The sequence below is a fragment of the Triturus cristatus genome, chromosome 4_1 (genome assembly GCF_964204655.1).
Source record: "Triturus cristatus chromosome 4_1, aTriCri1.1, whole genome shotgun sequence".
Lineage (NCBI taxonomy): Eukaryota > Metazoa > Chordata > Amphibia > Caudata > Salamandridae > Triturus > Triturus cristatus.
In genome coordinates, this window is record NC_140585.1 from 925,822,888 (window position 1) to 925,836,662 (window position 13,775).

The following is a 13,775-nucleotide window of genomic DNA, read 5'->3' on the forward strand; positions in this document are numbered from 1 at the left end:
ATGGCCTTGTTGGGAGTCAGTATTGTTTGACGGGCGGGCCACACAGATACTACAGAATTTGCGTTTTTCTCATATCTGCACTGCCCCAATCCAGATTGGGTCACTTTTTTCTTCTGGCCGTCATATTGCATGACTCTTGCATCCTATGTAGAGGTCGCCGAGATCATTCTCCTGTGGACGTGACCTTGGCTTCACCCACAGAGGTGCTAGAGATCAATGGCAACTAAATGCCTGGTGGTTACTAGATGAAAAATGCAGGACTTACTCAAGGGAAGAAATAGATTTAAATCAAAACTTGGGGACTGATTCACAAGTTGCACTTTTGAGTAAATTTACACTGTTGAGTAAGTTCACTACTTTTTGGTATTCACAAACTGTACTTTTGTAGTGACTTACACTTTTGTAGTAAGTCCAGCAGCACACATGTCCAACTACTGATACAGCAAAATTCTCTCATAGAAAATAATGGAGGTAGGGACTTCAAATAAAAACCCATGTACTGCCACGATCCTGGATGATTCTGGCCTAAAATGGCAACTCGTGGCACTACAATACTTAGGTATCTTGTTTGGCAAAGACCTACACACCTCTGTCTCAACCAGAGTAAAACACTCTCCAAAATTACTGACTTCCGATCTTCCTGATCCCCCCAAGCTCTTAACTTGGTGGGGCAGGATGGAATCATCAAAAATGATGATAGCCCACCTAGCCAACTTTCTCTCGAGTATGCTCCCAATAAACGTATCAAATCACTTCTGTAAGGCTGTGGACAGGCTATCTCGAAATTCGTATGGGGAGGAAAGAGGGCTAGGATTGCCGGTCCCACCCAAAAACCGAACAAAACCAGTGGCAGCCTAAATATGCCCGATATATATATTCCTCCAAACTTGTTTCTTGTATCAGCTTGTGTGGCGCTCAAAAAGCGGTGCGTGGCTCCCGCGGTTGAAACCAAAACCGCTACTCATTTGCTGCAAATATCCTGGTTCCCCAAGAAAGGTGGGCCGCACTCATCACAGGTCGTATTTAATTTATTTATTTTCCATTTTCGTCAAGCATCAAGTAATTTTCTTGGCATCACAGACGGTGTATTCTTACGCGTTTCGGCATCTGCATTATATACATCTCAGCAAGCTTTCCTGGCCACTTGGGGTAATTGGTGGCCTAACAAGACCACAGACTCTACCCCGTGCCCTGGCCACAAATTGAATCCTAGCTACTCTCCCACTTCATTCCATACTAACGGTCTGCGGCCTCTCAAAACTACATAGAGCCCACTCTTACCCTATAATAGCAGATACAGTAGCTGCCCTTCTACAAGTTGATTAATCTCTGCCCAACCATCTTTCCGACTCTACCATAGCTTCTCTATTGGATAATCATAGAATCAAACTAGAAGGGAGAACCCTATTCTAGAAACATTGGGTCGAAAGAGGCATTATCTCCATTGGTGACCTTGGTACCCCAGTAAATCCCATTCCCTTTGCTGACTTCAGCTCGCGTTACAACATGCCCCCAATCAAATTTTACACTTTCAAAACACTCAAAAGTGCCATCAGGAGGCTTCCGAAACCGCACAATCCAGAGCTTCCCGACCTCCTAAGGAAACTCAAAAAGTAAAGGTCATGCTGCATCTCACATCTATAAACTCCTGAAGTCCCCCACGCATACATCTTGTTAAAAACATTAAAAAGAAATGGTCATCACATATATCAGAAGATGTGAGATCACACTTCTCGGACTCAACCTGGCATAGAATCTGGCATTCGCCTTTTCTAGTGAAATCTCCCTGACAATAGCTCAATACATATTTTGGTCGATACAAAAATCCTACTGGTCCCCATCTAGGCTTCACAATCTGGGGATACTACAATCAAACAAATGTAATACATATTGTTGCATTAAATACACTTTTAAAAATGTTTTCGATAGTTAACCATAGGGATATGCGACAGTCGGGGCGGAGATCTCAGCATGGTGAAGTATAGAGTTTTAAGTTTTACATTTATTGTTACACTAATTTTTATAAATCAAAATATGTTAATAAAATATTTTATTAATAAATGATAAATATGTATTATTTATCTATTTTTTAACATTAACTTAAATTATTTATATTTTGAATAATTAAATGTAACATTATTTCCTATGGATTTTTTTTTAAAAGTCCGTAACTCAATTATTTTCTATGGGAGGGTGTTACAGTACCAATGTTTTTCCATGTGAAGTGCTGGACTTTCTATGCCTTATGTTTTTTAGTAGCAACTTACACTCCGAGTTGGTAAATACTGAAAAGTAGTAAACTTCCAACAAATTGTAAACTTACTCAAAAGTGTAAGTTACCTTTGTGAAGCAGTCCCACAGTCTCCTCTGAAATTATACTAAGTTAGGCACTCATCCGGGGAAAAGCTATCTCCTATATGGTTGTCAAGACAAAAGGGACAGAAAAAGAAAATATCACTTTAGGGCAATATATCCTTTCACTTGAGAAGAGATATGTAAAGACCACAGTCAAGGATGCTGTTCTTCATCCAGAGGAGTCCTGATGATCTCTCAAAAAACAACTGCTGGAGTAAACCAAGTGAGCCTGGGTAATATCACAAGATAGAATCTATGATGCTGGAGATAAAACCAGAAAATTAATTTATTAGACAGAGAATAGGGGAGTAGAAGTCAGAATGTTATCAAAAATTCAGATCCCTTGTTAGGGCATGTGACAAACACACTGGGGATAGCAAAACGTTTTAAAATTATTATAGGGGGCTGTACAGCAGGGAGAACGATCCTGCCGACAATAAGAAAACCTTATTGTTAAAGACCTTCTGATTGCTACCATGCACAATAACAATAGAGAAAACACTGGGCTCTACAGAGTTTCTGCAGGAATATCATAAAAAGCAATACCTCCAGTCCGGCCCCCACCTAATAGCCATTTTTCGAAAAAGCACTTAAGACTGGTGCATTACACATGATATATGTGGCGCCACCATTACAATTATTCCTAATCCCGACAAGTCCCCACTTCAATGCACTTCATACAGAACAATCTCTTTAATAATATAAAAGCGAACATTCTTGCAAAGGCCCTCACGAATAGATTGATAAGGTGATACAATTGTTAATCCACCAGCACCAAAATGGGTTTATCCCGGGTGGGTGGGATGCAGCACTCTTTCAGGTCACAACTGCAGGTGGCAATAGCAAACATTAGGTACATCTGAGAGCCTGCTGCTTTGGTCCTGGTGGACTTTGAAAAAGCTTATGATTCGGTGAACTGGCCCCTTTCTTCACCAGGTGCTGCTGCTTGAGAGAATGAACTTTGGCCCCCACTACCGGGCCTGTGTAAAACTAATATACGTCTCGCCCTGGGCATGACTCCCTGTCAATGGATTGCTCCTTGAACCCTTCCATATAGAGTGAGGAACTATACAGGGTTGTCCCCTGTGCCACCCTCCTATTTGCTTTGGTCATACAGCAACTCATTGAGCGGGTGAGGTGCAATGCATTGGTTTGGTAATTGGGTAGAAAGGGGGATATCAGGACAGCAATTCAATTTATATGCATGATAAATTGCTAGTAGTTCAAAACCCTGTGCTCCCCGTCCCACGACTTAGGCATATACACAAAGTATAGAACTAGGTTTACAGTCTCAAAGTAAATTGGGAAATGTCCAAATTTGTTCAGTTAGAAAAAGGAGAGCTCATGGGGTGGCAAGATTATTTGCTGTCAAAAAAAGGTTTAGCATTTTAATTAATCAGGTATGCACAGGTCAGGTGACCCCTAAAATGCTGGGACCTTAACTTTGCCCCACTTTTGCAAAGCCTCACAGCAAACATGGATGCTTAGAGAAAACTTCATCTATCAGTTACGGGGAGGGGTGCTTAATTCAACATGATCTCATTGCCCCAATTATTGTATTCTCTTCAAAATTACCCCTACACACTTTCCACAACCTTCATTGCAACACTACAATCCTTCCTGATACAGTACCTGAGGGTGGATAAGCCACCAAGGGTTTCTTATAACAAGTGCACGCAATTACCATATGATTGTGGATTGGTAATTGTGGGCCCTTAACTGTAGTATTGGGTAGCTCAGCTCTACCCTTTAAATGACGATGCAGTAAGACTATAATTTGAAACCTGTGGCAAAATTGGTCTATTATCCCAATTTTAGTGGGAAAAAAAAAACAAACACACCAACCACTGCCCCCAATTACCAAAATAGAAACAGAATATTGGCATCAAGCTCTGCAGGTGACTGGGTCGCAGGGGCAGCTAACTAAGGAGACACCGTTATGGTACTGTTATGTGCCCGGGTTAGGCCCATGTAACTTAGTTGCACATTTTCTCACATTGTCCTCTTTCTGCACAATAACATGACTGCAGTGTCCTTTGGTACATATTCACATGCATGACAGTGTTGGATTTGTTTCTCTGAAAAGGCTTCTGTTTATACATCTGGCTTTGCATAACACTGTCACAATGCCTCGAACACCATGTACTAGGCCTTAACGCACAAATGTTGTTCTATCTTCATCCACGGGGCGAAAGGGCTATCTACATATCCATAGCATTGCTAATCTATACATACATCGCAAGGATGCTTTTTATTATAAATAATCAACATCTCATAAGATTAGCAGAGGAGGAGGTTCAGCTGACACCGAGGATTCTTGCATGCTGAGACTTCACCACACAGCAGTCTGACATCTCCATGAGGGGTGTAAAATTTGTGACCACAAAGGAGTCCTACATTCTCTCTCACCAGACAACAAGGTTGGATCGTCCCTTGGAATTGGGGGGATTCCTGGCTTCACACCTACATACACTCTAGGTACACACAGAGTAGGGTTCACATAGTAGGAGTATGACTGATTACTATCTTGTTTTATATGCCTGAATATATACACTGTTTTAGCACCATGGTGGAACTATAGCTGCTATTTACTATCTTTGTGCTTGCAATTACTTTCATCTGCTTCTGTCTACTGATTATCACAACACATGTATTTTATACAAGAATAACGTTGGTTCAATAAAGCTATTGAAAACGTCCCATTGTGCATTCTCTGCATATTTCTCTGAGAGCAAGGAGCACGAGTTACTGAGAGGTAGGGTTCTTATCTGTTACCACGATCCCGGAGGGTTCAGGGTTTTCATGTTCAGTGGTTGCCATAAACCATTCGCACCCTGTTCAGGTTAGGGGGCTTACAGAGGCATTGTGAGCTAGCTGGTTTCTAGACCAACATACCCTGCGGGGCTGCCCGCAATCAGTCTAGGCACCTTACTCAAAGTTTATATTGTCCAACAAACGCACAGATCCTACGGATTAGAGGGAACTACACAACAGTACAGGCCCTGGATGTCCAAAGTGTTCCAAATATAGGGATTTCAGGCCTGTCAGAGGATAGAGATTTAAAACTCTGGGATGTTTGGGTATCCAGTGACCTCAAATCATTAGAGCTAGCAACAAAAATTGAACTTTACAAAGTACAATCATTTCTAATTTACGATTAAGACATGCCTTAAGAGCTGCCTCAGTATTATTTTCATAACTTTTTTTATTTAGCGGTTGATGTATGTTCCTAAAAACAGCAGTTGACCCATCCTCCAGCCTCACAGACCCCCCCCCACACATCTCATTTAGATGTGGGGGAACCCAGGGTTTCAGATGACAGAGCTTTCAGAAACCTTGATCCGACTGCCCATTCGCCTCTAGACCACCATTGTGATGGTTTCCTACCCTCTTTAGGGCAGGTGAGTGTCATTGAATTCCCCAGCCCAAGACCACCATAAAAGGCAACATTAAATGACCCTGAAATACAAGCAAAACATTTTTTGACTGGGTTATTGGGTTTTTCTTTTTCAGAAACAGGGTAACAAAGTTCAGCATTGGTAGGTGCATTTGAAAATCCAAGAGAAATGCTGAATAAAAAAAAAAAGGGCCTGCTCACACTAGTATTCCCAAAAGTGCATCTGCTGTGCCTGCTGCAAACTGAAGGCACAGAGATCAGGCAGACGGGAAAAGCCGACTATAGCGGGTGCTTCTCCTCCAGTGAAGCAGAGGCCAACGCCTCCGCTGCCTAGTGCACCAGCTGGCAGACAGGCTTCTGATCCGGGAGGATCTGGTATAAATGATCCTCTCGGTCTTCACTTTCCTGACAAGAAGGTATCAAGCCCAGATTCATCAGACCTGTTGACCTTTTCCAAGGCTATGCAAACTAGGTTTTTGTGAGGCTTTTTTTCTATTAACATCAGATAATTATTTTGCACATGTTCTTGAAGAAACATCAGTAGTAAGTTGCTATTTTGCTTAGCAATGCAGAAGGCTATTGCCTGTCCTGGACAGTAAGACAGAATAAATTCAGTATAAGTGAAGAGATATGCTCTGGATTTTTTTTCTTTGGCCCAGGAGGAGACACTTACTCTAAAATATATAGGATGTGTTTGATATGATAACGAAGCACTTATCTATGTACTTATGCTGAATCTATGGGTCCTCTAGCCATCAGCTCCCTTTGGCGGGCGAGCAGCATAGAGTTAAATCGAAATGACCACCTATCTTTAGAAACAACTACTGAAAAGTTCCAGTTCTAGACTTTAACAAGGCATTCTAATTTCTCCAGTTAAATTAGATTAAGGCGCTCACTGCACACAAAGGAAGCTCATCATTTAGTCTATAATAATATATGATTATAAATTGTACCTTTTTAAAAATATAGGTTTTGTATTTTGTTTAATATCCCAGTTGCTACATATGATTTACACGGAGCTTGAGAAGAGGTTAGGAAATTGGTTACAATATGTCCAAGTAAACATTAGGTTGAAGCAATAACCAGGGACAGAAACATAATTTACAGATGGCATAGTCAAAAACTTTAGTTTCATAGGATGTAGTAGGTCAAGAGTACAAAATCAGAAAGTTGGATGGGTATACAAAAGGAAGCAATGTGGACTATGCAGGTGTATGTCATCCAGAAATAGGCTACAGAAACATACCCCTATCAGATTGCTTTACAACATAATTTTGACAATTACTGGGTCGTGTTTTATTCTTTTTTGTTACATGACCAGCTCTTTACCTACACGGCCCTTAGAGAGACTGTGTCTTCGCACTGACTTAGCTTTCTCTGGAAAAAAAAGACTCAAATGGGCTAAAAGAAAATGTAAAAAAAAAAAAACATACAACATCTGGTGCCCAATTCCTTAGATCTGGAAAACCAGGTTATGATGCCTGGTAAAAGACATTTCATCATCTAAGGCGATAAAAAAAATATAGGCTGTTACAATGGTATAGCTTAAAAAACACTAAACATAAACACATTGACACAGTAATACCCCATAAACAATAGGTTTATTTTCAGGTACCTTGATGCCTTTAAACGTCAAAGGTCTAATCACTAAAGCCAACTGCTCACAACTGCAAATCAATGTAATTGTTTACTGGAAACATAACTGAGTGAAAAACCATTAAAGTTTACATGTTTGCACATCTGGAGCTTTACATCCTTCCATTCTAAGGTAGAACATGAACGTGTCTGAGGATAACTTGAACACATAAAACAATCCTAGAAGGGAATAAGGCTAACAGTCACACTCCTGACAATCCTGCACAAATTCAGGAAGCCAATGTGGACATTATTAGGAGACGTGTGTTTGTAGTAATGTGGTGAGCAGGAGCGCCAATGGTACATACCTGGAGGGGGTACACACTGAGCAGCTGGTGTAGAAATCAGTGAACCTCAGTCCTTGAGCTGCTAACTTGTCCAGGTTTGGGGTCAAGGAGGAAGGGTGACCATAGCAACCCAGATCACCGTAGCCCAAATCGTCAGCAAAAATCAACACAATATTTGGTGGCATCGCTGTGGTGCCCGCCAGTACCAGACACAAGCAGAGGAGAATTTGCTGAGCTGCCATCGCTGCCACCATCTCATGCACAAAAGGACAGGTCCCACCAGACAGGAATCAATAAGTGCACTCGGATTACAGCACTCTTGGTAATCGCTAATAGCAGGGAGACACAAGACTGATCTTTGTTCGCCTTCTATTATAAAAGCAAAATGCTCTGCAAAGGAGGTGAACGGAAGCAGCTCATGATGTCCCGGAAGGGATGGTGCTGGAAAGGTCTTGGAAGGGAGGCAGCATGGGATGGCTTTAGATGAAGGGGCATCAGCTGCTCCTCATATGGGCGAATGACGCTTTCTGCAGACTACTCTTCAAGAAGTAGAGGTGATCCCACAACCTGGCAGAAAGAACAAGAGCGGTCATTAAAAATTATGGGTACAAAAATCATTAAAAACATTTGTAAGAGGCAAAAACGTTTCTTAGCGAACTGCAATATGTGTGTGCGCTGGAACGGTACACATTAGTAGAGGAACAAGTACTAGAAACAGAACAAATAGACAAAATAGATGCTGCCAAGTTATGAACGATGTGTCAAGCAACTCATGCAGTGCAGGGTGTAGTGGGATAAAAATGTCCACTTTTGTCACTATACAGAAACCATATGGCGACTCCGAGAAACTGGTGAGCTGCACAGTCAAATTCACAATCTCAGCATTACAGTTATTAGTGTGTTCAACGGGTACAAGGCCCATTCTAGTATGCTAGTTCTGTGAGATTTTTTGCAAAGTTACACATTTCAACATCATGTCGCATAAATGGTATTGTGTGTCCGAAGTATGATCAAATTGAGTTGTTCATATCCCAGGGCCACCGGAATTATGCGAGTTTGCACCGGCAGCTTTTTTCACAGAACGATGGATTTGTCACATTTGCCACAAAATCCAACATCTGCTGCGTAATCTGCAGATTGCAGGAACAAAAAAAATCCAACTCGAACAGTTCAAATGTTACAAAAACCGGGCAGAACGTGCTGTCCCGCAGTGAAAGGCCCTTCACAAAGGTTGACTAGTCACCATTCTGTTGTTTATTTCTGTATTTGGGAGTCAAGTTGGCACTAATGAGATGAAACATTTGCCAGAAAGTGTTGATGTGTAAACATGCCAACATAGTAAGGTAATACTGACACAAAATGTGTCAAGTTACGACCTATAATTTACCTTTTATGGCTGCACTAACCCTGGTTCTCCCCTGCCGCATAACCGCAGTGGCCCTGTTCATAACAGAACAGTATGAATTCTGACATTAGTTCCATGGTTATTCCTGGAAGTGACAAGTTTTCGGAAATTTCTTAAAAAGTTGACCTGGACGCATTACAACGGCATCCGGATTTTAACAAGTCATTTGATGGAAGAAAGATTGAAAGAATGAAAATGTGTAAAGCGCAAACGAAAGCCCACATTCACATAATTTTCTACAGGCAGATATAGTTAGTTTACTACCTTCTAATGCACCGGCTGCAGCTCAGGTTCCACTGCATACATCTTCTGCTTCGAGCTCTGTACCCCCGTCTAGCAGCCAGGGCCGGACTGGCCGTAGCGGGCACCGGGCAATCCCCCGGTGCACCGCACGGGTGGGGGCCGTTTCTGTTACAGGGCCGTGTTTGTCGGCCCTGTAACAAAATCGGACGAAAACCGGCCCTGGCAAAGAGCTCGGCGCACCCCCGCCCCTGGGGGGGGGGGGGGGGGGGGGGGGGAAGGAGGCTGGCCGGCTGATCACTTTGCCAGGGCTGGTTTTGGTTCCCAGTCCGGCCCTGCTAGCAGCTTTGATGCACTCTCCGACTTGGATTGACTCACTGGTCCTAAAGACGTTCTAGCATCTGTTACTGCTTGCATTATACCCACGATTGATACATCGCTAGTAACACCTACTGTTACCCCCTCTATAATGTCAACAGCAGATGCATTTCTTACTCTGCCTACGCAATATAGAACTCTTTGCGTCCTTAGCTGGATCGTGGCAGGCCTAAAAGGGAAGATTAATCATGAGCACTGGAGGGCATTTGTTTCTAAGTACGATTTAATTCTATTGCAGGAGACCTGGCTCACTGTTGCTCCGTATTTTGAGGGTTTGATTTGATTTTATGATTTTATATAGCGCTGAATCACCCCGAGGGGTATCTCTGCGCTTGCAACAGAAGTCTAGCTAGACATTAGAAAAGATGTGTCTTCAACAGCTTCCTAAATTGGAGGAGGGACATTTCCATACGAAGATGTTGGGGAAGACTGTTCCAGAACATAGGAGCCAGATAGGAAAAGGCCCTCCCACCAGCACGGGCTTTATTTATTCTAGGAACAAGAAGAAACTTTTTTGATCCTGATCTAAGTGAGCAAGAGGGAATATATGCTTTCAATTTCTTGGCAAGATAGAGAGGGCTAAGCTCATTTAGAGCCTTAAAAATCATGCAGCCTGTTTTAAACTGCACTCTTTTTTTGATAGGCAGCCAATGCAGTTCATGCAGCAAAGGCAGAGAGGGGGTCCTGGCAGGTGAGTCTGTTACCAAACGGGCAGCCGCATTTTGAATAGCCTGCAATTTATCCAATGAAGCTACATGAGCAGAAAGGAGAAGAGCATTGCAATAGTCAATCTTGCTCATGAGCAGCGCCTGAATTAAAGTCTTTCTGGTGAAAAGAGGGAGCAACGGAAACACTCTTCTGAGTAGACTTAAAATGTGGTAACAGGAACCAACAATGGTATTAACATGGGTCTGAAGAGTGAGTTTCTTATCGAGCTTGATGCCCAAGTTTTTAACTACCTCTTTAGGAGCAGGAGCTTTACCCAACTCCTCCGGCCACCAGCTAGGCGACCAACAGATGTCAGCACCCCCGAACAACAAGATCTCAGATTTCTCAGAGTTTAACTGGAGATAGTTAGTTTTCATCCAGGAGGCAATAGCCATCATGCCCTGAGAAAAGATGGTTTGAATGTCTGGTCTAGCTTTGTCGAAGGTGAGGAGGAGTTGGGTGTCATCTGCGTAGGGTTACGCTTGTTATTCAAGTCTTGCCATTCCTTCTGCGCACAGCCGGAGGTTAGCCATCTGGGTCAGCCTAAATCTTCAGCTGGAGGTATCACAGGTTAAATCTGGTTCCTATTCCTTTCTAGCGCTAATAATTCGCGTCCCAAAGACTAATATGTTTTTTTATCTGATGTCTTTAATAATGATTTTATTAACGCTTGTTGTACACACTATAATAGCCTGTTTATTTTTATATCTCATTTACAAACTAAGGTTGATAATCTTGCTTTTTTAGTAAATTTTTTCCTCTGTGTTGATTTTAATGCAAAGCTTTGAGGGGGTCTCAGGACACAAGACATTCATACGGAAGGACGCTCCATTATGCAGGATACAAGGGGGGCAGAGCTTCTTAAGTATCTTAGGGGCATATGTATCAAGCGATTTTGTATTCGCAAACGCTGCGATTCGCAAGAAAACAGCGTTTGCGAATACAAAATTGCAAAACGCGATGTATGAGCCTTTTTTGCATCGCACTAATAAAGATTCGCTAATTTTGCGATTCGTTAATTTTGCATAAGCATTTAAGGAATCGCAAATTGAGATTCCTTAAATGCTATGTAACAAGCACCCAAGTTGTGCGATTTCTCCTTAAGAAATCGCAAAATACCACCAACTTCAAGTAGGGTGGTATTTTGCGAATCCTTTCAAAAATGTACTTTTTGGCATTTTTCTAGGTGCCATGTGGCGCACATTCATGCCCTTATGGCATGTATGTGCGCCAAATGCGCACACATGCTCATTTCAGGGGTGCATCAGGGTGTCATCATGACACCCTTGCACCTTTGAAATTATTCTGAATTTGCGATTAGCAAATTGCGAATCGCAATTTGAGAATGACTTCCCAATCATTCCTATGGGCCTCCTGGCCCATAGGAATGAATGGGAAGGTATTCCTTAATTGCGATTTCGCAATTTGCTAATCGCAATTAAGGAATATTAAGAATTCGCAAAATATGTGCAAATTTCTAAATACATACCGTTTTGGAATTCTCAAATAGCGATTCTCAAAAAATCGATATTTGAGAATCGCAAATACAGTTTTTGATACATATGCCCCTTACTGCTCAGGATCTGGTTGACTTGTCTGATACCTTAGGGGGAGCGAGCAACACTTTATATGTTCATAAGCCCTGATTTTTTACCTTGGTCTTCCAAAGGAGAGACCCTACCCACATACTGGGGCGATCACGATGCCTTGAGAACTACTATGTTTTTACCGCTCAAGGGATTAGCCCGTAATGGTAATCTAGCCTCTATTACGCAACATTCTTCGGATGGCATAAAACTAATTTGGCGCCTGAAAAAGCCCGAAGACTTATTAGCAGCCTTAAGTCATACCTATATATATTCTTTCACTGTCTAGCGGAGAACGAACAAGACTCAATGGCCTTACACCATCATAGGCCAATATGCATAATTAGGGAGTCCATGCTCAAGCCATTTCGTACATTGAATATGGATTCAAGCTGGTTCGATGGGGCCCGTTCACAGGCAAATAGGAAGCTGAGGAAAGCTCTAAACGCACGCCCAAGGATCAGGAGTGAAATCTCCCTGGCACGCTCAGAGTATAAAATCGCACTCATAAACAGGAAGAAGGAAACATACAAACAAGATTGGTAGCATTAGTAACATGATTCCCGGGGAAAGGATAGCAAATCCGCTTGGGACTTAGTAAAGGATATCAAAATTAGGAATTCCCCTCCCCTGCAAAACAATATCTTGGGCGCGGATTGGGTCACCCACTTCGCTTCTACCACATTGAGGATGCACCCAATATGTTAGCTATCCTCCACAATAGATTGCAGAATTCACCCCCACTATTATTAACAGTACAGGAAGTGGAGCTGGCTATCCAACATAGCAAAGGTGGGAACATACCAGGCCCAGATGGGGTACCTATGGATCTGTTAAAATCCATGCCTAAAATATGGGGTCCCCTTATTACTAATTAATACATTTAACAACTGTCTATTAGTTACTATTCCCCCTTATGGACTACCGCAACGACTGTACCCATGTTTAAAAAGGGGGACCTTATGTCGCCTAAGTGCTATTGGCCTATTTCTCTCGTGGATAGTACTATTAAAATCATTGGAAGAGTCATCTATGACCGCTTGGTCAAATGGGCAGCTGATAAGGATATACTCTCCCCCTTTCAATTTGGTTTTCAACCGAAATTAGGGACTAATGTACAGTGTTTCAATTTGGCATTGACAATTCCTAAATACATAAGGCCAGGCACTATCCGATCTACTTAGCATTTATGTAATTATCCACTGCCTTTGATTCAGTGAACAGAACCAAACCCTGGTTAATGTTGCGGGATCAAGACGTGGACCCGCTTTAGTAAACTTTCTGTATTTTCTACATTCAGATCTCTCCACTCGAGCCCATTTAGACTCGTTTGAACTCTCATGGGGAGCTCTCTTCTGATTTTCCATTGAAGAGTGGAGTGAGGCAGGGGTGTATAATGGCTCCCTTATTATTTATCTAGTATATTAATGGTCTAATTATCCTCCTCCCATTTTGACATACCTAGAATTGCAGGCTCCCCAATCCCTGCCTTACTGTATGCTGACGACACGGTGTTACTAGTCCTTACTCCAAATCCACTGAGACATCAGGTGGATTGTTTTGCCTCTTTTATTCATAATCTGAACTTAAAAACAAATTATACTAAGTCTCATATCATGTCTTGTGGGCCAGGCAAACTAAGGTTAAACAAAATTAGTATCAATGGGCAAGATTTGACGAATGTTGATAACTTTTGTTACCTAGGGTTAACCTTTAGTTCATCAGGGTCGTGGAATCCCCATCGTGCTCAGGCCAGCATGAAACAAAATAAAATAGCCGGCACA

At 42.1% G+C, this 13,775-nt stretch overlaps 1 protein-coding gene across 2 annotated transcripts in view; it reads right to left on the reverse strand.

Moving 5' to 3' along the window:
* ARSA (arylsulfatase A) overlaps nt 1–13,775 on the reverse strand; it is a 238,674-nt gene that overhangs the window by 190,927 nt on the left and 33,972 nt on the right. For both annotated transcript variants that reach the window (XM_085653771.1, XM_085653772.1), the window contains exon 2: nt 7,696–8,241. In XM_085653771.1, coding sequence (XP_085509897.1) covers nt 7,696–7,928 — 233 coding nt within the window. In that variant the 5' untranslated portion in view covers nt 7,929–8,241. The remainder of the gene's footprint in view (nt 1–7,695; nt 8,242–13,775) is intronic.